At 44.0% G+C, this 27,419-nt stretch overlaps 1 protein-coding gene across 1 annotated transcript in view; it reads right to left on the bottom strand.

Moving 5' to 3' along the window:
- Pcnx1 (pecanex 1) overlaps positions 1-27,419 on the bottom strand; it is a 134,174-nt gene that overhangs the window by 12,309 nt on the left and 94,446 nt on the right. Inside the window, 16 exon segments of the mRNA XM_032908069.1 lie at positions 31-181; positions 1,146-1,246; positions 3,188-3,418; positions 4,861-5,114; positions 5,948-6,163; positions 8,540-8,598; positions 11,900-12,029; positions 12,671-12,779; positions 13,443-13,620; positions 14,788-14,929; positions 16,719-16,869; positions 20,620-20,712; positions 23,299-23,404; positions 23,716-23,764; positions 23,767-23,824; positions 25,384-25,475. Of these exon segments, the coding sequence (XP_032763960.1) occupies positions 31-181; positions 1,146-1,246; positions 3,188-3,418; positions 4,861-5,114; positions 5,948-6,163; positions 8,540-8,598; positions 11,900-12,029; positions 12,671-12,779; positions 13,443-13,620; positions 14,788-14,929; positions 16,719-16,869; positions 20,620-20,712; positions 23,299-23,404; positions 23,716-23,764; positions 23,767-23,824; positions 25,384-25,475 (2,120 nt within the window).

Genomic DNA, 27,419 nt, shown 5'->3' with positions numbered 1-27,419 from the left:
ATTGAACAACACAGCCAGTTTGTCTCTTACCTGGTGGAGCTTAATGGACATGCGGATTCCAGGGACGACAACTTTCCTTAGCAGCTCCATGTCAGCAAAGATCCACTCGTCTCGGACTGAAGAAATCCGGAAGTCCCCTTTAAACAGGGCGTGCAATCCGTAGAGGAAGGACTCCAGGTTACTGCAAGGTTGGAGATAAAGAGCACACATTCTGACATGGTCTTCATGACATTCAACCTCACGTCCGCTCTGCATCAGGAATCCAGAGCAGCGGACCTCAATCTGTGGGCTGAGACCCACTGGGGTCACAGGTCAGATGTCCTGCATATCAGACACTGACATTATGACTCATGACAGCAGCAAAGGGACAGTTATGAAGCAACAACAAAATAATCTTATGATGGGGGTTCCCTGCAACATGAGGAACTGTATTAAAGGGCTGCAGCATTAGGAAAGTTGAGAACCACTGCTCTAAGAGTGTGTTGAAAGAAGAATCCAGGAACTAAAGTCTGAACTCATAAGCCAGACGCAGGAGACAGGTCCTGTTTCACTAGGAGCCTCACTTAGGACTCATGGTAATAGCTCATACAGACAGCAGGCAGAGAGCCGAAGATTCCAAGGAAACTAAAGAGAGTCTAATGTAAAACATGTAATCAGAAGACATTTAAAAATAGGAATTATTTCTTTCAAATGCACACATTAGAAAAATGATCTAGACAAAGATTATGAAGAAATGTAGAAAAGTGGAGAAAATTAAATATACTATACATGTGCAGAGACCAATTAAATCTTATGAAATGATCATAAAATAGTACAAAATGAAAGTTCAAAAAAATTCAGTCAATTAACTAAACAAAACATAATTAGTTTAGGTCACAGAGAGCTTCTCACACTCTTTCTTCTTAAAACATTGTGTGCATGTGTGTATTCCCTGCGTGTGTGTCTATGCACTTGGCCAGCCCGGTGCTCACAGAGGGCATCAGATCCCCTGGAACTGGAGTTACAGATGGTTGTGAGCCACCATGTTGGCTGGGAATTGAACCCAGGTCTTCTGGCAGAGCAGCCAGTGCTCTTAACCGCTGAGCCACGTCTCCAGCCCCCTCCTCCCCCACATCTTCTTGGAACCAGGGATAGATGCCTCTTACCTGGACATATGGTGGGAGGCTGTTCCCAAAGCTCTTCGTCCCAGAACACAGAGTCCATAACAAAGAGTCACCAGAGAAGAATCTTTATCCACATCAAGTGGCTTTAAAAATAAAGAACATGTCAGAAAGCTATATAAGTATTTAAGAAACTAGAAAATATCCAATTAATTAGTAAGAGACAAGAACGAGCTGAACTTTATAATCAAAGAAGGAAGAAAAGGTTTTTTTTTGTTTTGTTTTTGTCGTAACACTGCCTTGGGGACACACTGGAGGTGGGAGACAGGCTTGCTACACTGGTGAGCATCCTTTAGCGTGGAGTGAGCGCTTCTCCACAGCTTGGAGGCCTTTCTCGGGCAGAGGTCCTTCTAGGAAAGGAGTTACAGGAGCAGAATGCCTGCAGCACTACGAGCCGTGTTCTGAAGGGACTGTGATGGGTAGAATACACTGCGGGGCTGAGTGGATGATAGGGCGTCTGAAGAGAATGGGAACACCCAGATTGGACGTGGGCCTCAAAAGTATTTATTTTATGTGTATGAGCATGTTTGCCTGAGGAGGCCTGAAGAGGGTGTTGAATCCCCTGGAACTAGTCGTAACTAGTTGGATGGTTGTGGGCCACCATGTGTGTGCTAGGAACCGAACTCAGGTCCTCTGTAAGAACAGCAAGTGTGTTTAACTGATGAGTCAAGTTCCCAGCCCCCAAGGTGAGCCTTTGAATATATGTTGTATGGACATGCAGAAGAACTTCCTCAAGCTATGTCCAACCTTCCAGTAACCTCTGAGAGAGGGTGCTTGAGTTGAGGATGAAGGCCATTTCTGAATGAAAAGCTAGTGTACTTCTACACTACCTAAGCCAGAAAAGGGATATTATAACATGGTCATATGCCAACCCCGCCCTCAACCAAATATAAAAACATTATGCAAAGCCCTTAAGTATATTCCATGTATGAAAAACAAAACAAAGCCACCTGCTTGTTACAAGTTTGGAAGGAAAGTCAGTCTCAAATGTTGTCTCTGATCCACCCCATCTCAGACGGCCATTTGATCCTGTCCACTATTTCTCCTTTAAAACAGCGGCTCTGATCAGAACAGGTTGCATATCTGGTGTACAGTTCAAAGGCTACCACTCAGACTCTACATGATGGAAGACGCTAAGATGACAGGATGCCTGGACGGAGTTGGGAAGTAAGGCCACCAGCGCGATACCTCTGCAGGCACTGGCTGTTAAGATGGATACTAGCTCCAGGGTACCACAGACACAGGATGCTCAGCTTCAGAGAAGCCACAGAGGGAGTGAGCCCTGGCCACAGTGCTGGGGTTTGTGGTTTTGATAGTCTGGCCAGAGGCATGGGAGTGTGATAAGCCTCGAAGAAATAGTAGTTGGAAAATTTATAATTTATCTTACTTCAGGTAGGACAAATTATCCTAATGTGTGCCCCTGAGGTAACCACTTGAATTCAAGTTACCAGGGAGATTCCTACTTTATGTTTGTGGTCTAGATTGACAGAATCAGAATATTTTGCAAGAGACAAAAAAATCTTTACTTCCAAAGTGCGCTGTTGGTTTTTATCTAAATCCCACAGAATGTCCCAGATGTGCACTGTCCAACAGTGGTCACAATTAAACAAGCTATTACAACGATCACAGCTAAGCAAAACGTAGGACCCTTTTCAAGTGTTAAAGCCAGTATGACACTGGACTGCGGAGGGTATATCTGTCACGGCTGGAAGTTCTCAGAGACAGCACTGGTCTAGACCTGCATTTGGGACAAACATAGTTAGGTCTGGTGGGCAGCGCGTATGGACTGGATTTTGGAAAGCACTGTGGAACCACAACTCGTGTATGTCGTGTTGCCTGGATGGATGCTGCAATACCAAGGAGGACCATTCTCTCCCAGCTGCCTTGGCAGAGCTGGCTTGGCACAGATAAGATGATGTGGACACAGGAAGGGCAGGGAAAGGCCATGCACAGTAGCTAACAGGCTGTTTCCTCCTTTTGTTAAAAACCTGATTCAGAGAACTGCAAAGGCTAGGGACCAGCTCTACCTTTGCTCTGCGGGAAGAGCAGTACTCTATCCAGTTGAGGTAAATCACACAGAAACTCTCCCGAGATATGCCTGCCAGCCGGTGGTCATAGTCCTCATCGATGTTTGGGTTAAAAGTTGGGTCCACATCAACATAGTTCCGGTCTGCACACAGACGCAATCCCTCCTGCATTGTCTCGTTAGCCAGCCACTCCTCCAACTTGGAGGAGGTTGTGACATAATAAATGATGCCCTAATTAAGAGACACAGGGAATTCAAGTCAAATCACAATGCAAATTTATTCTAACAGCATTATATTAAAACAAAATAAGTGTATTTCTGTTGTTAAATGAACATCCACTGTTCCTACAGATGATATAATTCAGAATGCTTCATTTTAACTCAGGGTCTTACACCAACATTTCAAGAAAGCACTTGAAGCCTTCCTAAACGAAAACATCATCCAGTACTTCAGTGCTTTTGAATCAGGCTATTTTTAAAGAGGTGAAAAACTACTCTATTATATTTATTTTGAAAATTTCCTCAAAGTTATTAAAACTTTTGGTGTTCATAGGTCAAGTGATAGAAAAAAACATAAGGGAGACACACATTTACCTGCGTGCGTGAGCGCGCACACACACACACTCTCACACACTCACTCACACGCGCGCACACACACACACACACTCTTGCACAGAGAAACATGTGGGTGTGGCACACAAACGAGCTAAGAAAGTGTTGTAAATTAAGCTTTTTTAGCTTCCTGGTTTTAACCAAACGGAAGGCTAAGTGTTCATAAAAATAATTTGGAACTTAGTAGAAACAATATAAAATAGAAAAAAAAATATCCAGATGTACAAATCATGGCTTACCACACAACATTTTTCTTAAAAATACTGACCTTGCTGGGCCTGGTGAAATGCCTTTAATCCCAACAGAAACAGAAGCAGCTGGGTCTCTGAGAATTCCAGGCTAGCCTGGTCTACATAACAAGTTCCAGGGTGGCTGGGGCTATAACAGTATTGCCCAGGCTCCATGAAACAAACCATTACAGAAGTAACAAACACCTCACCTCACCTATAAAGGACTCCCCTAGGCCAGTATGAGCTCCAGTGTCACAGTCTCAACATGGCCTTCAAACGTCGTGGAAACACCTATCAACACTCTTGGCTGCAGATTTAAGTGTCTCGAGTGCCACGCAAACGTGTGCATGTGTGTGAGTGAGCATTTGACATCCTAAACCATAACCTGCGAATGCCAGCTATAGAAGGCAAGGGACACGTGGAATATGAAATAGAAGGCCTTTGGGGTTGGGGATTTAGCTCAGTGGTTAGAGCGCTTGCCTAGGAAGCGCAAGGCCCTGGGTTCGGTCCCCAGCTCCGAAAGAAAAAAAAAAAAAAACTGAAATAGAAGGCCTTCATGGGGTTCGAGTGTATTTTTATTTCCATGGGTGTGCTTTGATTGACCTCTCTGGATACTAGGAAAAACCAAATTTTGAGAGGTTAAGAATGTTTAGTAAGCACATACTATAAACATGGCAAAAATGAATGCACACACGAATGAATGAATACAAATGTACATATGTGTACATGTGTGTCTGCTCAATGGTCCTAACGAATGCCAGCTATTAACGGCAACCGAAAGCTGTTGGCTGCATGGAGGCGAGGCAGGCAGACAGTGTGTCAAGGCTCTTACCTTGACGTAGTAGGTGGTAAGTACTCGGCGAAGGTCAAAGACTTGAAGCATGGACGCGGCACTGTTGTCAGTGATGCTGTAGCCCTCCAGAATGTACTTAGTGACGACCACTTCCCATGCCAGCCAGCGCTGGCCAAATGCAGCGTTAAAGGAAAGCACATGAGGAACATGGCCAGGCTCACAACAGCAAAACCCTTCGTCCTCTTCTACTCCTTCTGTGATGGCTTCCACTTCCCGCTGCTGACAGTAGGTACCTTAACAAAAGACAAGGCGGTTACAGACAATGACAAAAGGCTAGCAACTGGGAAAAAGAATGCAGGGCAGGCACAGACAGTTAGAAGAGACACACTTTACAGTTCTCAGAGAGTGTGACTGACTGACTTTAGAACGTTCATCAGCAAACTGCAGCACACTCAGAGTTCAGGCAGGCTTTCTGTTCATCGGCAGTGTGCTCCTGCACACTAAAGGCCTGGGAAGTTATGCAATGAAGTAATTTCTCTAATTCTGACTAACAGATTTCCAAAATACCTTAACGGGCTTACAACTGCATTAGTACCAGGTGCAGCCCAAATGAGTAAATGCTCACCTGCTAACGATGTGCGCCCACCAAAACAGCAGCACACGGACACTGAACGTAAACAAGTTCCTACTCGTGCACAGCTAGTTAGTCTGCAGGGTTTGCTAACTTAAGTTAGTATCTTTTTGAATATACATTTTTCTGTGTAGAAAGAACTGGCTTGTCAGCACATAAAATTGTGGAGGACTGGTAGGAGGGGCAACAATCTCAAAGATCTAATTTTGTAATTTTTTAAAGATTCATTTATTATGTGTGTGTGTCCCCGAGCACATGTATGTGCACCTCATGCATGCGGGTGCCCTCGGAGGCCAGAAGAGGGGGTCAGATTCCCTGGAAGTGGAGTTGTGGGCCACCTGGTCTGGGTGCTGGGAGCAGGGCCTGGGTCCTATGGACGAGCAGCAATGCTCTTAGCAGCTAAGCTCTACTCCAGCTGTCGATTCATCTGGGATTTACACACACAACTGCCCCAGCACAGGCACCTACACACCTGAAGGTGAGCGCGAGGCTTACCTCGGAATTCAAGTCCTCGAAGCTGGAAAGTGACCAGGCCATTGCCTGTCTCTATGAGGTGGACCAATGCATTGAGATAGTCAGAGGCAAGGATGAAGCAGTCTCCAGTACTGTAGTTCCCCCACCGTCCTAGCAGCAGATCACCACAAAGACTGTGCTGTAGGGATCTGGTCAAATGTTCATAGAAGATAGAATTGAGATTGTTGTCATCTGATCCTATAAGAAGAGAGTTTAAGAAAAGATTAGTTCACTTCAAGCACCTGTTGTACTGATGGACAAGATCACTAAAAATACTGAACTTAGGTAGACAACATAATGTAGACTAAAAAGCCAGCACTCAAGAGCAAAGGCAGGGAGACTGTGACACAAATTTGGAGTCAGCCTGGGTTACAGGGTGAGACAAAACAACCTAAACGAACAAACCTAAAACCCAATTCTTCTTATGGCCATGTTTACATTTATTTACCCGGAAAACTATACACCATGCACCTACAGTTTGTATATAAAAAGAAAACTGTGCAAGGTTTGGATGCACAATGTCCCCCAAAGATTCATGCACAGTTGGGGACAATACCAGGAGGTAAAAACAGCAGGGCACGGCTTGGGAATGTGCCCACAGAGAGCTCTGCTGCCTCGTGCTCCTGGGTCCTGAGGTTCTACCTTAGCACAAGCCCACAGAACGTGGCCCATGGTGCCCGACAACCTGAGACTTACACGTCTGAAACTGTGACCCGCTCATCTGGGGTCTTTCAGCACAGCAAAAACCTCATTAATAATAGCAAATAATGAGTAAAGCTTCAGAATCAAGATTTAGGAGTCAAGGGGCTGGAGAGAGCTCCGCAGTTAAAAGCATGTATAGTTCTTATAGAGAAACTGCGCTTTATTCCAAGCACTGGTAACGGGCAGCTAGCTCAACAACTAGTTAATGCCAGCTCTAGGAGTTCACAAGCATCTGTACCCACGTGTGTGCACATGCACACGCTCAAGCGCACACACTCAGGCATGCATGCGCACACATTTAAAAATAAAGGAAGTCTTGGAAGAGAAGTATCAATACTCCTCAGAGGGTTCCCATTTGTGCAGTGTGGAGTTCTGACTAGACGCACGCTAGGAACTTTCAAATTGTTTATGATTCAAGGATTGCAACGTGCCTTTCCGCCCAAACTATACAGAATGCAAAATTCAAGGGAACAAAAAGATGATCTGATAAAAGAAGTTGGTAAGACCGTGTCAGATTTTAACAAACAAATCCAAAACAAAGACAAATGAGTCGAAGTGCAAACACTGTGAAGGCTTATACGGAACAGACATGAACTGAGCGTGCGGACACAGCAGCACCCGCAGAGCTGGCCATGAGCTATACTGGAGGAAAAGCATTAGGAGAACATCACAGACCACAGGAGACAACCACCGTTGCAAGCTTCCCACCCACAGCAGCCAGCCCTAAGCTGTAGTCAAAGTACTGGAGGAAGGCAAATGTTCAAGGCTCGAGAGTTATTTTAAACTCACACTAACTACACACGAAGACAATGAGAAATGAGAGTCTAATTACGCTATCTGTACGTCTGTCTGTCCATTAAAGAGGTGTGCAGATTCTCACCCAGGGTCTCTTCCTGCTCTTACAGCATCTGAGAGAACTCTAAGCTTGCATGAGCTCCCACTGGAGAGGAGGGGTTCTTTCCTCTGTGAGACTATCAGGGATTAATGTTGAGTAAACAGTTCTCTTTAATTCAGTTTTATAATTGAAAGTCAATTTGATTCTCAGATGGATAGAGCATTTGAAAAACTTTCTAAGTTAAATGGCAACATATTCCTGTCCATTTGGGAGAAATGTTTGTTGGAGGAGTTAATTAATAGTTTCCTGAGCTAATTAACTGATTCGTTAGTCTTCCTTGGTTAGAGCAGCAAGGTTCCCAGGAACAGGGTGATAAAATAAGATTTTCTAAGTCAGCTAAGAATCAAACTTCAGATAATGATACTACAACCAAAATTCAACCCACTGAAGCCTCATCGTGGATGGAAATTAGAAACCTCCCATGATATTCACACACAATCAAGTAAGATTAAGTTGGAATATTTACCTAACACATGGGGGAAGGACACGTGTTGGAGCACTCAAAGTTCTTACCTAGCTTTCGTCTAGTTTGTACTCAGTTCACGTAAGGACCATCCTTGAATGACACCTTAAAACTTCTATCTGCATTCTTAAGATACATTTAATAAGGGATGAGTATATATGGTGGACATGCTCTAAGTCACACATACTGTGACTAAAGGAAATAGAAAAGTGAAGGATATCTGATTTTTAAGAAATGATTATTTATTTGTATCTGCAGGAAGATAGTAAATTAAGGCTAATCTGTACTACACCGTGTTTGAAGCCAGGCTGGGCTACAGAGAGAGCCTGTCTCCTTTTAGAGAATTTATAGTAAGTGGGAGTGAAGCTATGAACGTACGTGTGTGTGTGTGTGTGTGTGTGTGTGTGTGTGTGTGTGTGTGTGTGTGCGCGCGCGTGCGTGCACCCACACCTGACTACTGCATACTAACAACCAAATCCTCTGGCTTGCCTCTGTTTCACAGATAGACTCTTACCTGGATTTCTATCAAGCTGAGAAGCCAATCTGGTATTTGAATGGTCTACACGTTTTGTGCTGAAGAAAACAAAATAAAATCTTTTTAGTATTTTATACTTAAAAGAATAAGAGCAAGAGAAACTAAAGACACAGATCAACCTCACCTCTTTTGGAAAATCTCTTGGAACACACTATGGCTAGATAATCATCAACTTGGTGACACAGATTTGATTACACAGATTTATTTTCTTCCTTCATAGCTTCACAACACGTAAACCTAAGCGTCTCCTCACTTGTGTAAGAAGACAGGCATGAACGCACCGCAAACAAAGACTGACCGGATGCAAAGAACTGGATGCACACAGCTCTCCCAAGTAAGAGCACCTACACATGCTCAGGGGCGCCGAGGTCCACAGAACAGAGACTTGCAGCCTCCTAGGTCAGAGCCCTCCCACACTGCTGCTGGCTGTTTCTCACCAGGCCAACGATGCCTGCACTGGCAGTGTGAAACCATGACCCTCAAAGGCTGGTGCCAGAGCAGGGCAATAAGTACCATATCTTCCTTCACTGCCACAGACGTGACATCAGTCAGCTGATTTATCTAAGTAAGAATGCCACAGCTATAAGTCTGGATTCTCAATTCCTCGAGGCAGGTCACATTAGCAGCCTATGTACAAAATGAGACAGCACAGAGAGCATGGCGCCCACTCTCCGGTGCTGTGGGGCCCAGAGGGAAGGGGTTGGCTGTGCAGTGATCCAAATTAGGAGCTGAACTGTGGCTCCCCTGCTAAAAACCATCGTTACTTCAAACGGTGCAGAAGGTATGAGAGGATTCAGATCTGCTGCTTAACAAGCATTTATCAACACAAGGACTCGACCCCATCACTGCAAGGAAGTATGGCAGGAGTTCTCAGCAACATAATTCACAATTTTAAACAAAAACTTAAGGTTTAGGAAAACTTATATTCACAACTCTGAGTGTGACAGCTTCTTAGTGCAATACACTTTAACAACTTTTTTTGGAATTGGTGATGCTGTGAACACCTTTGTAAAATGCCGTACAGCTACTGCATCAGTACTTGGAGAGCTTACTCAACACGCATGACTTATTGAAATGACCAACAAATGCTAAAACTTAGATACAAGCAAACCCTCTCATTCAAAGAAGATGGATATTCAATATAGCTGTAACACACTTCTAAAGGTCCACAGGTGCACATTAAGACCCCACACTACAACCAGCTTTTAAGAAACCATTATTTGCCAGGAAGTGGTGCCTTTAATCCCAGCACTCGTGAGGCAGCGTTCCAGGCTACCCTGGTCTACAGAGTGAGTGTCAGGACAGCCAGGACTACACCGAGAAACCCTGTCCAAAATAACCAACCAAACCAAACCAAACCAAACCAAACCAGACCAGACCAGACCAGACCACACCAGACCTATCCCTATTATTTGTTGACTTTGGTGAAGGGTCAAAGAAAGACATCCACAACTGTCTTTTTAAAAGTCTATGAAAATATGCTCAGTGATCAGGAGCATTGGCTGCTCCTGTAGAGAACCTGGTTGGGTTCCCAGTGCCCACATGGTGGCTCACTATCCTTAACTCTGGTTCCAGGGGATCCAATGTCCTCTTCTGAATTCCTCCTGTATGAGTTAATATGCAGGGCACATGCAAATATGCAGACAGAACACTCACACACATTAAAAAGAAACCTTTCTTTTTTAACGGTGTATCTGTGAGGTTCATTTTTCTTCCTTCATTTCAAGCAAAATGTCATACTGCAAGAGTAGATACAGAATGTTCTACGAGAGTGGATACAAAAGCAGGAAGTGGAGACCTGACCCATCTCTTAGCAAGCAAGACTGCGAACAATGCAATCTACAATCTTCCTATTAAAATTCTGGTAGGTGGGAAATACTATTAGCTTAAAATGCTATATTTATGCTAATATAGGATATGGTTCTCCCTTTCCCCCTAACCCCCATTAAAAAAAAAAGATAGCATCTTGCATTTTAGCCCAAGCTGACTTGAAATTTGTAATTCTCATGCTTCAGTCTTAGTTCTGGAATGATGGGCATAGTGGATATTTCTTATTTTTAAATGGCTAAACATACGACTTTTTAATAGGTTTCTTGTAATGTTTAATAGGTTTCTTTAATAACCTCTATTTAAATACTCTGGCATCTTGAGTATTTTATTTATTTTATGTATATAAATATACACTGTAAATATAAAATATAAATATAAAAATACATTGTAACTGTCATCAGATCCCATTACAGATGGTTGTGAGCCACCATGTGGTTGTTGGGAATTGAACCCAGGACCTCTGGAAGAGCAGCCAGTGCTCTTTACCGCTGAGCCATCTCTCCAGCCCCCATCTTGAGTATATTTAAGGGTACTAAGAATACTGATACAAGCCTGGTGAGATGGCTCAGTGGTTAAGAACACTGGCTGTTTTTCCAGATGTCCTGAGTTCAGTTTCCAGCACGTGCTGGCTCACGGGCATCTGAATTTGAGGTCAGCCTAGTCTACATAGTGAGTTCCAGGAGAGAGCTACATAGTGGACTCTGCCTCAGAAACAAACTGTTAGGAACTGCTATCACAGAATGTAACTTCAGGCTAGAAGTTGGCCAAGAATAGGATACAGAAAGTACTAGAAATTCACCAATGTCAGAAACACCATGTAGTTTTAGATGAGGGCCAAGTAGAGATGTCAAGTGTACAAGCTAGCTCACTGTGTCAAAGTCGAGACCATTATTTTCCTGAATAAAAATGTCACTGCTTAGCAGTGTAGGGAAAGGCACCAGCAGATCAACACGTTAACACACACATTGACGTTTGTGTCCCCTTACTCAGACTGTTCTAAGCACTGGATTAAACAGCTGGTCAATGAATCTCATGCACAAAGGAGAACAGTGCTTAGATGAAGTTACCAGAAACTTTCTTTCCTGAAAAGGCAAAGGAATCTGTAGAAGCTCAGCTCTAGAAATACAATTCTATGACATTTCTGAGGAAGACATGCTCTACCACACCACAGCCCTTACAATGGTGCGACACCCAATTACATAAAAGTCACAATGCTATTGATGCGCCTACCCCAAGACATGTCATTACAAAAAAAAAAAAAAAAAAAAAAAAAAAAAAAGCAGGGGTATAATTAGGTTTATACTTTTAACAATCAGACAAATAATTGAGAAAATAAAGATTAATTTTCTCAACTCCATTTATATAATCTTCAATTTTTAAAAATGTAAATTTTTAGCAAAAACAAGTATTTTATCAAATTATGATCAAAAAAATTTTTATGTGATGCCGTTGATTGTTCTTCCCTGTAAAACAGACAGAATCTGGCTTCTGTGTGCTCCATTCACTCACTTGTAGTCTCTCTCCCAGAACTTGACAGGCCTAACATATGAGGTGATGAATATGGCGCTCCCCAGGAAGGGGTTTAGAGGGGTTGAGAACAAGGCTGACACCACCGCCTGAACGAACAGCATAGCTGAGTCTATGCGGAAACGGTTAAGGAACAAACACAACAGACAGAAGAGGGAAAGAGGGAAAAGGCACACGTCAGCCTTGGACTGATGCACTCAGGGCGACCTTTACAAAGGCCAAACCCAGCATGTGGGGCCTAGTGAGAAGGCTCTGCAGATAAAGGCACTGGAGAGAACTGGCTCTGCTCTACTGTCTTCTCATCTCCACATGTGCAACACATGATACTGAGATACCTAATACACGTAATAACAATTTTTTAAAAATTTGCAAATACGCAAAGTCTGTCTCTGAGTCCCCCTAGCTACTAAAGCACTTCTGAGGCATGAGGGTGGAGACTTTCACCCAGAAGTGTAATTAAGACTGGTGTGGAAATGTTCTGCTCATTCATTCCAAATGCATTAAAAGTTCCTAGACTTTAATAACAATCGTACTTACATTTTAAATATAAAGTTTAAAATAGCATTACTTCTTACAAAGCCTTAACCTCGGCCTGTGCTTGGTTCATCTGTGGGCTGCACAAACTAAATTAGAACAGGTAGCCTTCCCAGCCTGCGGGCTCGGCCAGCCTGCCGTCCCCGACATGTCTGCTGTAGGCTGACGCTCCCATCAAGGATATGACTAGCCATTCCCACAGACTGTACTGAAGGATACGGGGCACCGCAAAGGGCTGAGCAAAGGCATGGAATGCAGAGCCCCACGTGATCTGCCAGGGAGCGACGTAGGTGTACACGAACTGCAGTTTATAGAGGAGTTCCCAGAGCTGTGAGAAGAAAGAAAAAGCTGTCAGAAAAACTCTGAGGTCCTTCACCCAGAAGACAAACAGCCTGTAAGATGTGTCTTCTTCCTAACAGGAAAACGGCACCGAAGTCATTTACCATCGCATAACCAGACAAGGTTTACCAACTGCCAAAACACTGGCATCAATTTAATATGAAGATGTGTTTTAATGTAGACGTGGGCTTATGGATTGGTGTTTCTGAGAGTTCTATGCTCTCTTGTGGCCAATCGCAGCATTACTATACTGCCGGCAAACTGAGGGGTAGAAGCAACAAGACTGCAGTCCTTGAACAGAAACTCTAGGTGTCTAATGCATGCGTGTGTTTTATCCCAGGGCACATTTCCCTTGAACTTCCATGCTTTGGAGGAAATATGTTCCAAATGTAACATCACAAGGAACCAGGAGAAACTATCGTACAGTGGCCACTGTCTATTGAACAGCGATTCCTCTCATCTGACTTTGGCTCTTATGAACTACATGACAAGTACTGCTTCCTGGGTTTAATATGCTCCAAAAAAAAAACCCTGCTGGGAGAGGAGGACTATTCCTCCAGCCAGCAGTCAAGTGTAACACCAGCACAAACCTTGCCAAGCACATCGGCGAGCCAAGAGTTTCTGCAGAGGGAGATGTGCGGAGACGGCTTACCTTGCTGAACAGGATAGACATGAAGAAGAGGTCCAGCAGCATCGTCTCTGAGAAGGCTTCATAGTCAAACTTGAAAAAGAGCACAGTGAAGATGACAGTGATGTACTGGTACGTGGGGCTGCTGAAGGAGGAGCGCAGCAGCTTCAGGCCAGCGATGGTGATCATCAAGGCACCCAACCTGTGGCAGACACAGGCACAGCCCATCAGCTTGCACGGCAAACACCAGCATCCGCCAACCCCAAGGTCAGCATGTGCTCGCTAAGCTTTTGATAGAGACCAGACAGACTTCTGGAATTGATGTACAGAAGCTGTGTGTGTGTGTGTGTGTGTGTGTGTGTGTGTGTGTGTGTGTGTGTGTGCGCGCGAGTGTAAGCCAGAGGTCAACACTGAGTTTCCCAGTACTCAGGAGATCACAGTGGTAACCCCTTTGTCTCAGGAAATAGATGTGCAGTAACAGTATTCTCTATGTAAGCATACGACACAGTAAAAGGCACTAATACTTATTGTTTATCAGTACACACTATGATCTTTATCTTCTACACAAACAAGCATGCTAGGAAAGTTCTGAAACTGACACTCCCTGACGTGGAACTGAAGCTACTGAGTAAGACTGAGGATAACCGTGTGGGCTAATGACCACCTATACGGTCTGATGTGCACGGAACACAACAGCCACTTCCCAAACTGCCATCTACTATTAAACACCAACTTTACTTAAAATATTAAAATTATGTTTTTTCATTTATTTTGCACAAATGCATCCACATGTGCATGCACACACTTGCCATATCCTGTGTGGAGGTCAGAAAATAACTCGCTGGAGTCGGTTCTCTTCCTCCATTGTGTGGGTCCCAGGGACTGAGCTCATGTCACGAGGGTTGGCAGCAGGGAACCTTTGCCTGCTGAGCCATCTAGCAGGCACCCAAACTCACTTTACCTCACAAGCACCCTCTCAGAAAATACTGGTTGACATTAAGAGGTCAAGGACAATGATTTGTAACGGGACAGAAACAGCTACAATTCCTCTGGGCCCCAGACGGCTCAGTGGTTAAGGGCACTGACTGCCCTTCCATGTGTAATGTGATCGGACGCCCTCTTCTGGTGTCTGAAGACAGCTACAGGGCCCTTATATATAACAAATAAATAAATCTTTAAAAAAAGAACAATAAAAATACAGTGATGCCCAAACACGGTAAGACAAAGACCTGTTCACCTGAGCAGTCCTCTTCTGATGCCACGTGACAGAAACAGTTGGACCAATGGTTCTCGATGCTTCCCCGAGTACGTAGGCATTGCTCATTACTGTTCTAATCTAAGGACGTGGGTCAGAGGACTGCATACTCACTCTGTGTCTAGTTTCTTTGGGCTAGCAATCGTGTCTGCACTGCTGCTCAGTTCATTGAGGACAATCAGTGGGTAGATGACATTCTTCTCCACAAAAAGAAGCCACACATGAAGTTTCTCGAACCACATCATGGTGGCTGCATCTGATGAGGCAACAAGTCCAGAAGATCACAATTCATACAGTGCTTAAAGCAGTCGGCACATGGTAAGAAGAAAGGATGGACTCAGGACTCAAATTAGCTCAATGCCATGAGTACAAAAACATAAGAAGACCGTACTTCAATGGTCAACTTTTATGTGATTGCACATACGCACACACACAGGCATACACACACGCACACACGCACACACGCATGTGCGTAAGCACACATGCACACACACAGTTTCTGGTAACTGTACTTCTATAACCTGTTGTGTGAAGCCGTGTGTCAGGCAAGGGCCTTAACACACAGGAGACGATTGTTCACTGTGGACCTGCATCTCCAGAAAAATTTTCATGTCTTGAGATCTTATTTTTCACTATAATTTTTCTCATTTTCTATATTTGTATATAGAAAAAGTTACTAAGGGTTCTGGGCTGTGCCTCAATCCTAGATAAGTAAGCGCTGTGAAAGATCTGGCTTTACACTGGGGATGCCCATGCTATAGATGGACACACACATAGCCCAAGTCACCCGGGTTATAAGGCATTTTTCTCACTAGTGACAGATGGTGGCTAAGGCAACAAGCCCTTCGGCTATCTAAAAACAGTGCACCATGCTGCCAGGCAGTCTTTACATTTCTAACATTGGTATAAATTAAAAACAAAAACCCAAAAACCCAGTTCAGTTCTACAGTTCAGTACTTTCAATAAGTCAAAAATGTTACAGCAATTCAAAACCTGTAAAAATTTAGAATGATTGAAATAAAGCAGTGCACAACCAATAAAACTATCGATTTTAAAAACACAATAGATATATTTGGTACTATTTATATAGAAAAGTGATAGAAATAGAAATGATTCATCATAGAAAACGAACTGGAGCCTGTCACTCTGGGCTACTTTTCTGATGTCGAGAACCAGCCAACAGCAGGCCTTACAGTGGCATTTAGTTTCCCTTTCTTTTGAGAAAGGTCTCGCAGCATTGTCCCGCACTTGCTCATTAGCGCGTGTGTCCAGGGTCCAGGCTGTGGTCAGCACTGGGACCGCACTGCTTCAGTCAGCCTCACAGAGGCCCACTGTGGGCACAGAGAGTCAACTCTGCTGCAGTTCTAAAGGCTTCAGTGTTCTTCAGAAATATCAACTCCTACTCAGATGACTGCGTGAGTCACCCTCTTTACAGAAGCTCACTCAAGTCCAAGGGGGAAAGCATGGCTAACTCTGTCACTTGTGTGTAGCATGGCCCGTCACAAGACCAACAGACAAGGAAGAGTGAGTCACAGTTTACAGTGGAAGGGAGAAGCTGCTGAATGGGCGGGTCTCCATCTCCTCTCCTGTCATTTCACTCCTTATCCCAAATCCGAGCAGAGATTACAGGAAGGGCCTTCACTACTGTTCCTATAGTGGGACAGTGTCTCCTGTGGCCAAAGGGACAAAGGCTTTTCTTCCTTCCTTCATGTGGAGGACTGGGATGGGGACTGAATTGCCTGGATATTGATTAGGGAGAAAATAGATTGGGGACCGCTAGACAGAGAAGTCACCTGCAGACACACACACCAGCGACAGGTCTGCCAGAGTTAGAGCAGGAAGATGGCCTGGGAGTCCAGCCGCTGGTCTTCTAGCAAAGACAGTGCCCTGCAGGAGACACCTAAGCAGAAGCTTCAAATCCACTGCAAGAAACATGAGCTAACGTCTGAGTCAATGCCGTCACCTAACTCGCCTGCTGGCATGCAACCGTGAGCCCTAGGACCAAGGTGTCACAGACAGACTCAAGGTGTCACAGACAGACTTACTTCGGACTTCGTACTGGTTGTGCTCGGCTGTCTTCAGCAGAGGACGGGAGAAGCAGTGCCACGGAAGCTGCTTCCTTACTTGAGGCAACACATAATGGGTTACGAGCCCCACAAAGCCGACCAGCGCGTACAGCACGTACTTGAGAGCAGGCTGAAACAGAGTTCAGGGTATGAGGAACTGAGGAGCCCCACCGGGTTCATGCAGGGCTCCCACTTTTTTGATTTCATTTTTCACCCAATAATGAGGAACAATAAAATTAATCTTAGAATCCAAAACAAACAGTTTGTCTCTGTATTTGCAGGTTTTTTTTTTTTCTGTCTAAATAAGCCACCGGATGTTACCTGACTGCCCTTACACATATCTGAAACATGGTGACTACTAGGTGTCTGACACTATAGTCAATCAGAGTGGCTAGAACTAATGCTTCCTGCTCCAAGAATGTTCTACACGACTGTCTGAGCAAGTGTCTGACCTACTGAAGATAAAAGACAGGAGCTAGGCCAGTCGGGAGGAAGAGTCGAATGGAACAGCATGAAGGGTCTTCTTCGCTTTTATCTTTGCATGCTGTGCTGCCAGAGGCAGGTCCTTCATGATTAGATTCACAGAAGGAGGAAGCAATACCATTTCTTCCAATATTAATACCCAAAGTCATATATCTAAAACTCTGGGGCCCCTTAGACATGAACGAGTGTCCAGTTGTTCCCTGAGGAACACTGGCCCTTAATTCATTTCTAAGTGTTCAAGAGTTCAAGTCCAAATTGAAAAGAAGAAAAACAATAAAATATTAATTAATTTAAATATTTATTAATTAAAATATATCATTAATAAAAATATTAAACAATCAAGTGAGCCTTAGCTTCTGGCTAAGTGGCGTAACAGTGACTTACCCTCCCATAGGGAAGAGTCAAAACTGAATACAACACACGACCCAGTCAGTGGTTTGTATTAGGCAAGATTTACAGAAATAAGCCTATGCCCAGAAATAAGGGAACCAAGGAGGGGATTGTGCTGGCCCTGCTCACAGCTCCAAGAGAGGGTGCTCTAGGAACTGGGAGGACAGACAGACAGACTTCATCAGAAAAGACTGTGAACCTAAGGGAAACTACAGAGGAGACCCCTTGAGATCTGCAGACAGTTGTTCAAGTATTCATGGGAATGGGAAACACGCACGCACACACACACACACACACACACACACACACACACACACACACGCACGCACGCACGCACGCACGCACGCACGCACACACACACACACACACACACAAACACACACACACACACACGCACGAGGAACTATGAGGAACCATAGGAGGGACAACCAAACACACAGGATTCTCACAGGACTGGGAGAGCACCCCCACAAGCTGACCTGGGAAAGCTCAAGGTTCATACACACCAACAGAGGCCCACCTAAGGGTGCCATTCCCTACCTGTAGGAGACACACATGTGCTCTTGCTAAAGCTGGCCCTGTCCACCTTATAAACTGCTTTAACCAAAACCAAGACCCAAGGGGATCAAACTGCTAAGGGATTAAGACTATCTAGGGACAATGTTCAAGTACTTCTGGGGAATACAAAATTTAATATCTAAAAGGGCAAATTTCCATTGTTGGCATCCACTTAAAATTTTCCATAGGGCTCTCTCAATGCATTCAAGACCGCAGGGAGATTATGCTGACCCAATGTCTGGTACCGTTGGCTTGACTAGCAGCCCAAGTCTAGGAGGTAGCAGGCCCATGAAGGGAATGTATTTCTGTGGTTACCTACGCTGACATGGCAGCAAACTGCCTTCTAAATACCTCAGCTTATACCTTAGACAAGAGCCTGAATCAGGGAAGTCTGCTTTTGCAATGAACAGTGTGAATGTAGAGACTGGAGACTGCCCAAAATGCAGAAAACAAGCCACAGATTTTGCCCAACTCTAAACAAGTCACTTCACCACCCATCTAAAACTTGGAGCAGTGTGCAAGGAAAATGAAAGAAAGCACTGGAAAATCGGATGAAGGGCTATGAATATGAGAGAACTGAAGGACTGTTAACTCAAGGGGCCATAGCCCTTTAGACATTTAGTCTACTCTGTCCCTCTCAACAGCCGTTTGCCAACAGATTCTGCTGAGAGCCCACTACACTCCAATGGGTAGCTTTAAACCCACTGTCCTACTGATGGCCCTGGTTAATCTTGGTGGGTCACAAAGCAAAGCAAGTAGACATGAATGCACAAGAGATCTGTGAGGTAGGAGGTGGGTGGAGGGGTGAGGAGTTAGAAGGTAAGGGATTGGGAAGCAATCATATGCAGCTGAAGTTGTGAAAAAAAATCTGTAGGTACAGAAAATCAGGACACCACAGCTCCGAGTAAAGGCAGAAAAGTCAGCCAATCAGAATCAACCCACAGGGATACAGATGCTAGGATCTGAAGATATAAGGATGCTCTTCAAAGTGACAGCCAAATCCATATGTCCAGAACACTGCATACGCTATTTAAAAAATGGCCACAACAGACTTCTAAAGATGAGAATCATAAATTATGAAATGAGAAGGACTCTAAATGGGACTGATGAGAGATGACAGTACAGAAGAGAAGATTAGTGATGTACAGACAACAGACCCAACATCAACCCAGAGGAAAAGAACCAAAATAAACAGCATCAGGCAACCACAGGACACGTGCGACTGGAGTCACTGAGGTGGGTGGAGCAGAGAGAAGAGGATAAAACAAAACAAATCCTAGACTCAGAGCCCAGTGTCTCCAAACTTAAGGTAAAGTATGGATCAGAGAAGTGAACCTGAGCTATGAAGGAAAAGCACATACAGTCCATTTTAATCAAATGATCCTCTACTGGTGATGAGGGCGGCAGAGGAAGAAGCACTACGCCCAGAGGATACAGGCAGGACAATCACAGGACTTCTCATCAGAAGACAAGGACCAAGAAGACCTTGTGAGACCTTTCAGATGCTGAAGAGTGAAACTGTCATCCTGCAGTGTTACACCCCAGGTATTACCTCCCCAAAGGAACCAGGGACCAGAGTGCAGAATAAAAGATGTGTAGAACAAGGAACATTTTCAGACATCTTTGAGACCAAAGGAAGTGACACCATATGGAAACACTGGAGTAGTCACAAGAACTTCATGTGAAGCAAGGGGACTGGGCGGTGCTCAGATAGAAGAACTTCCCATGTGGAACTGCCCATGACGAGCGGAGTTGCTCACCCATCCCTCAACCTGCCTGGATGACAAGACTCAACTTCTCCAGCAGCATTCAAGGAAGGCTTTGGGGTACTTCAGTAGAAAAAAACACATCATGCATACAGGATGGACAAAAATCATGAGGGCCAGAGGACAGACAGCTATCTATGGTCCCCATGCCCTGACTTCTTAGTGTCTGTACCTCTATTTGCTTCCCGTGCTGTACCAGTCAGTCCACGTGACCAAGAGGACAAAGAAGGGTGCACCACAGACTCAGAGCAGCAGGGTACACTAGCAGTGAGTCCACAGAAGGCAGGCTCTCCCAACAGTCAGCTAGGGTCGGGGACAGGACTCACGGGTCCCAACCACTACTGAACTGTGGCAACCAAGATTCCAGAAGGGTGGAGGCGCAGTATTCAGCTGTGACCCCATGACAGACCTACCAGGCTCTCATAATTAGCTCCAAACCTAGCTCTGGTTCGATCACACACAAAATCAATGATGAGTAGGGAAAAGATATTTGCGGGAGGACTGGTAGGGGCTGGAGGGAAGTTGGGGAGGGATGACGAGAACGCATAGTATATTCGTATGAAACTGTGAAAGAATAAAACTTACTACTAAAAACAAACACACACCAAAACCAAAACCCAAATGTTTCAGTCTCACAATGTCACACATTACTTTCTATCGACCCAAACCAGAGGACTCCTTACCTGCAACGCTGTGAACACTGTGCTTACATGGATGGCGAAATACAGCACACCAATAACGACACACACTACCAGGTCGGACTGCAAACGCTCACTCTGTGGGACAAAGGGCAATCATTAAGCAATGGCACACTTGTTTGTTTTTGAGCTAAGGTCTCATGTAGTCCAGGCTGACTCCAACAGTTACATCATTAGGGTCACACTTATTGTCCAATCCTCCTGCCTCCACCTCCCAAATGCCACCATGCTTTTCTTTAAATACAATTTAAAAAATCTCCCTTTTCCAAATCAGTAAAGTTTAAGAGATAATTTTGCACCAATACACTTCAGCGAGTTTTTGGGCCTTCTCATATAAAATAATTATGTAGAATAAACCTATTCCTCGGTTCTCTCACACTTGGGCTTTCTCTGGTAGGAACCCAAACAACCTGTCTAATGCTGTAAAGAAAGTCTGCTAGAAGATTTCCCCGCGTTGGTCAGTAAACTTGCTTTTTTTATTGACAAAAAAGACAAGAGCCGACCTTGAGGCATCAAAACTGCGTGCACACTTCATATGCACGGTTTTCACAGGGTTAAGGATCACTTATTTGAACTGAGAACCAAAAAAGTTTCCAATTGTGGGGACCATTCAGCCTTTGGAGAACTTTTGTGAACTCAGCTACATGAGACTCCCTGAAGTAAAAATCCAGACACAGAAATGCTCTAAAGACCCAAGGGTTTTTTTTTTGAATGAAGATTTGGGAGCATTTCAGGTTTTGAATTTTTGGAAGCATACTCAACTCTGTAGTAAAAAGTAGGATCTTCTTGCTCTCCCTGGCCACCTATTAATCAGCCGACATATAAGCCACTTTTAATATCCCATTATGCTTAACACAAAGACAGAAACTAAAGTCAAAAGAGAAGTTCCTTCAATTTTATCTTGAGGTAGTTTGTTCCTTCCACTTTACTGAAGAATTTGTGAAATCATGTTTACTGAAAATAGACACTATGTTCAATTAATATTTAGGTAAGTTCATCATTCAGATATAAATAATGTAAAATGAAGGGACTAAAGATATAGTTTCAATTGTAAAGTTTTTGCCTTGCAAGCATTAAGACCCTGGGTTCAATGCCCAGCACAACAACAACAAAACAATCTAAAATAAAATAGAAAATGAAGTGTGTTTTGTCCTACGAAACAGGTGTGAATAACTAGAACTCACTTTCCAAGTTACTGAAGAGACATTGTGAGTCACTAAACTGAACTGGGAATAAATACTCTTACATTTCCCATGTGTGTAAGAACAGTAAGTTAGAAGACTGCTCTTTCCTTTGAAATGGAAACCTCATTTTTAAGGTTTCATACGTACTTGAGCGGTCAAGTGTTTTGCCTATACACACGTCTGTCTACAATTGTCTGCAATGCCTGCAGACACCAGGAGGGGTTGGAGCTCCTGGAACTGGAGTTACAGGTAACTGCAAGCTGTCATATGGATGCTGAGAACGGAACCCTGGTTGTCTGCAAGAGCAGTAGTGCTCTTAAGTGCTGAGCCATCTCTCTAGGTCACAAAACACACTTTTTAAATTGCCCTTGAGAAATGAAGCAAATGACTTAGGGCTTTGTTTGTTTGTTTGCTTGTTTTTCAATCAACAGGAGTAATAACAATCTAACTTATGTGAAACAGTCTAAACAGTACTCTGCCCTCACCCGTAGGTAAAGGTCTATGGTTTCCATGGATACCTAAAACTACAGATGGTACTTCACTACACAGATAATGGAGCGGGTTACTCAGTGCTTGGTAGTGGCATACACAGCAGATAACCTGAACAAGGGTATGTTTTACGTCTGAGTGGAACACACAACATTTCATCCTGCTACTCAGAGTGCTGTACAATTTAAACCTTACAGATTACTTATTTCTGGGATTTTCCAGTTCATACTTTTGGCCTGGATTTGACTGCCAGTAACTGAAAGCATGGGGAGTGAAGTGAAGCTAGAGAGAGACTACTATTGTAGTCACCGTTCAGAGCTTTGCCTCCCCTGAGGAGGACCCACATTTCTAGGACCAACGGAATGACAATTTTACTGGACACGAAACCCTTTGGCATACTCTTCTATATTGAGACCACGTGTGAGGACAGGACTTTCCACGTGCAGGCTAATGATCTCCTTTCCAAACTGTTTGGGACCAGGAGCATGTGAGACTGTGGATCTTTGGGACTTTGAGAATATTTCCATATATAACATGACATATTATGAGGAGATGAGGTGTGCATAAAAAAGTAATATTCGGGGTTGGGGATTTAGCTCAGTGGTAGAGCGCTTGCCTAGGAAGTACAAGGCCCTGGGTTCGGTCCCCAGCTCCGAAAAAAAGAACAAAAAAAAAAAAAGTAATATTCATTTCCCACGTGTGGCTAACAGTCTGAAGGTGACAGTAGGGAGCACTGTAAGGAGCCTGTGCTTGGACTGTGACTGATCACATGAGACCTGTGCAGTCTTCCCCTGTGTGATGTCGTCAGACTCAGAAAGTATTAGAGTCAGACAAGACTATTCTGGACTTTTGGATGAAGGAAACTTAACTAGATATGAACTATATTTAAGAACACTTATTTTGTCCAATTACTAAAAACTTTCAAAAGTACCCGTCATATAGTACAGTCATCTGCCGTAAGTACTGTCATGGTTTAGAAAGCTACACTTACTACAGAATTGCTAAGCTTCTCTGGCAGTGGGTCCTTCACTTCAGACAGAGGGTCTTCTGGGTTCTTCTCGTCAGTTTTTGGAAAAATCTTGGATTGTATCAAAGAGCTTTGTTTGGAAAAAATAAAGTATTTTAGCAGAAAATATATATGAAGCCTATAAATCAGCATACACCACACATACCACATACACACACACACACACACCACATACACACATATACACACACACAAAATAAAAAAGTAAAAATGAAATCTTTAACAACATACATCTTCAGCTAGCAAATCAGCATGACTGAAAGTTAATGTATGTTTAGCCCAGACAGAGCAGGCCAAAACACTTGACAGGCACTAGGGGAGGAGCTGTCTAGACATTAGAAACGCCAACGTAAATGTTCAACAGAAGTGGGTTTCACTTACAAGAGTACAGATGGGTCGCTGCTCTGTCGGCTGAGGTGATACGATACGCCACCAGCAAACCACAGAAAACAGAGAAGAGTACCGGAATGTGCTGGCCATCCCAGGAATCCTGAAGAAAAAAAAAAAATCCAGAGAAAAAGACGCTTGTAACCTTTAATTAACCTAACACATAACCAATCCTCTTACATCAATATTTTATAATGTCTTAGTTATATTAGGAACTGTACTTTATTCCAAATGAATTTAGATTCCTTTTTTTTCCTTTTTTCTTCATCTGAGAAAGGGTCTCATGTAGCTCAGGCTGACCTTGAATTTGCTATGTAGCTGTAGCTGAGTTTGCACCCCTAACCCTGCGCCTCTGCCTCCGAAGTGCACATACAGTACGTTAAAGTTCTTCTTTGGAGACCTGGGACAGGTCCTAACTTTCTTTGGCTCCTCTTTTGGTACTGGCATTTACTCATATTGGGAAAGACCCCTCCTGGTTGGCGCCGTCATCTCGTCGTCTGTGGCACGGTCTGCAGTGCTAAGTGTGCAGCTGGCACTGACTTTACCTCCCTCTTCACACTTGTGTATGTCAACCCTTAGGTCTTTAAACCAGAGTTAGACAACGCCCCGCATCATGCCAGCCTGCCTTGCAGCTGCGTTCCAGTCAGCAAAAAACATACCCCTTAGTTCCTTTTGAACATTAAGTTATTTTACTTTCCTTCCTCAAAAGGCCAAAGAAAGAACTTTGGCCAAGTCTGACAGTCTAAAAGGCCCTCTCAGACTCTGAGGTGCCTGATTACCCTCTGTGGGTCCCCACTTCGTCTACACTTGACCAGCACCATTTCCGGGGCTCCTGCTCTCACTTCTCTTACCAACCACAGTAGCAGCCTCCTTCTATGACTCATTTCTGTTGATGACTTTTATACCACAAGCTCCAACAGAAATCTTTCTCTATGACTACTACAATGTGCCTCTGCACCCCACAAATAAGAACAAATGAAGTGTTCACATTAAAAATTCCCTGTTCCTGAACTCTAGGATTTCCAATATTGTCTAGTAGGTGCCATGCTGTAGCCAGTGGTTCAAGCCAGACCCTGTTCCTAGCCCTCTTCTCTTTTTTCTAGATATTCTCCAAATATACTGGTGGGATCTAGCTTGAGTGATTGGGCTCCTGGCTTGAGGACATCTACATCAATCAAACCAACAGTGTGCTCCAGGGCCATCCTACCAGCACGTATCAACTGTCGCCCTTAGACTTGTTTTGTTTTGCATTGCTGGAGACTAAGCTGTGGGCCTTGGGTATGCTAGAAAACACTCTTCCGCTAAGCTACATCCCAATCAAAGCATGTTCTTATAAATGTAAATCAATCTTGATACGAATGGCTACATATATATTAACCAGAAACAGATGTTTAATTGCATGTTCTGTAACTCCATGCTTACCTCTCTTCCAGGCAAGTCCAGTCTTAATAAACTTTTTAATAGTAATTTGAGGTTAGTGTATGGAAAGGAGGCTTCCTTTAATAATGATTGGTCATTAAATTGCTTGAAAACTCAAAGTAAGAGACAACAGAGTATTAACCAGCATCAGAAGGCAAGGGGTGCTAATGATAATGTGGATCAGGGAGGGCAAGAGGGAATCAGCAGTCACACAGACACAGCTCACTCTAGTCTGTTGCTTACCCTTAAAGCTCCGTAGCACAACCCATACAGCAAGGCGACAGCCACAACGCTGCACAGGAAACTGTACAGTGCTGCCAGCAGGCTGGTGGTGGCTAGATGGTGGAGGAGGAAGAAAATCGGGATCTTAGAAACACCTATAACACTCAAATGCACAGGAAAGCACAGTGAGTAGCACAACACTTATCTAGTCATGTGATTCACAATGCAGCCACTGCGTCTTTTCCACAAGACTTGACATGACAAGACTTCTAGCTCCAACATTTTGTTGAGACAGGGTCTCACTTTAAGCTCAGTCACTCTCAGCAATCCTCCTGTCTTAGCCTCCCAAGTGCTCAGGCTACAGGGATCCAGTTATCATGTCTTGCTTTAAGTCTCTGAAGAAATATGTGAACCTACAATAAGCTTCAAATTCTACACTGGGGCTACAGCGCTGGCTGTTGTGTGAGCACGTTCTGCTCATGTACAGTCTGGTTCCCAGCACCTGGATCAGGCAGCTCTAACTCCAGCTCCCGGGGACCCAGCGCCTCCAGCCTCCATCAGCACTGAGCCCACATAATTAAAAATAAAATGACCCTTTAAAAAGGTATTTTACATTAATAAAATGTACCAGAGAACAAAGCTTTTTGCAAAGGCCTGAAATGGAGGTATCAATTAGCCACTTAAAATATCTTTGTACGTGGAAAGAACTTGCTTTACTCACAGCAGTAAGTCTGTATTCCCATTTGCTGATTCACACAGAAGTGTGTAACTCTGACTACTAGAATTGTCAACAACTGACCCAACAGGATTACTCGTAATAAGGAGCAAGCATAGTTAAGATACTTATCTGTTACTAAAAATTACGGCTGAGAGTTCCTTAATGTAATTTTACAGTGACCTAAGGAAACTATCAAAGACCTAACCCTCTGCACACAATGACAAAGCCTAATACCCAGCAACAGTCCTGACTGACACTGCACGGTCTTCTACTCAGTAAGCGGAGCTGATCAAAAACACCCCAGCCATTTTAAATTACACACATTAAAAACATTAAAAAAAGCTAGTATAACATGCGGCAACACAGCAAAGTTTTACTTTCTATTACAATTTATGCCAGCCCAACTGGAGGGATAACACGGCAAGCTTGAGGTTGTGAGTTTAAATCCCCAGTACCCATGAAAAAGCTGGGCTGACTGCATGTGCCTGTTATTCTATCATTGTGGGGCGGCAACAGAGGCAACCCAGGCCCTGAGAGCTCCTTGGCCAGCCAACCTGGTTCAAAGTGTGAGCTTGTAGTTCAGCGAGAGACCCTGACTCAGGGCGGGGGTAGAGAGGGCAGCAGCCATCACGCTCCTCCAGCTCAGCATGCATCGGTGCACACAGGGTGCACCCACACACTCTCCCCCATGCACATCAAATTGAAAACACAGAAAAGTGAGCCATGCCATCGACGCTGTTTCAAGAGATGACTCAGTAACTGTATGGGAAGGTAAATGAGGCTCGCACTGCGAAGTGTGAAGAAAATGAACTATAGATGTAAAGTTATGCTTTCCTGTCAAGTATTTCCTGTTTGTATACTCTCGGTGCCACACAATACTAAAAGATGAGCGGACTCAACTGCAGCAGCCGTCAACAGCGCTGCCCCCAAGCTCTTCAAGTCACTGTCTTCAGATAGCAGCGGCTTGTCTTATGATAAAATACATGCATGGTAAGAAAACAGATTTTCCAAGTTGTCAAAGAATGTATACATATTCTACGCTAAAACCTGGGAGTAAAATCAAAAGTATCTTACTAAAAGCTGACTTAATAAGATACTTTTGACTTTGACTTTGAAATTCTCCCTTAAGTACATGGACATGCCGAATGCACACTCGGTACAGATTCCAAGGACAATCAGACCCCAGCCTGCTCAGCCCAGATGACGTTATGAACACCTGGTGACTGCTTACAGACCCCACACTGGGGTGTAAAGTGAAATAAGAAAACAAAAAAGGCTTCATAGCTGCCCCTTCGTTTCTGCAGTTTTCCTTCCTGCAGGCTCCATTAGCAATAGTCGG

This window comes from Rattus rattus, chromosome 7 (assembly GCF_011064425.1).
Source record: "Rattus rattus isolate New Zealand chromosome 7, Rrattus_CSIRO_v1, whole genome shotgun sequence".
NCBI classification, from domain to species: domain Eukaryota; kingdom Metazoa; phylum Chordata; class Mammalia; order Rodentia; family Muridae; genus Rattus; species Rattus rattus.
The sequence above is the reverse complement of the archived record's forward strand: the minus strand, read 5'-3'. Positions and strand labels throughout refer to the sequence as shown.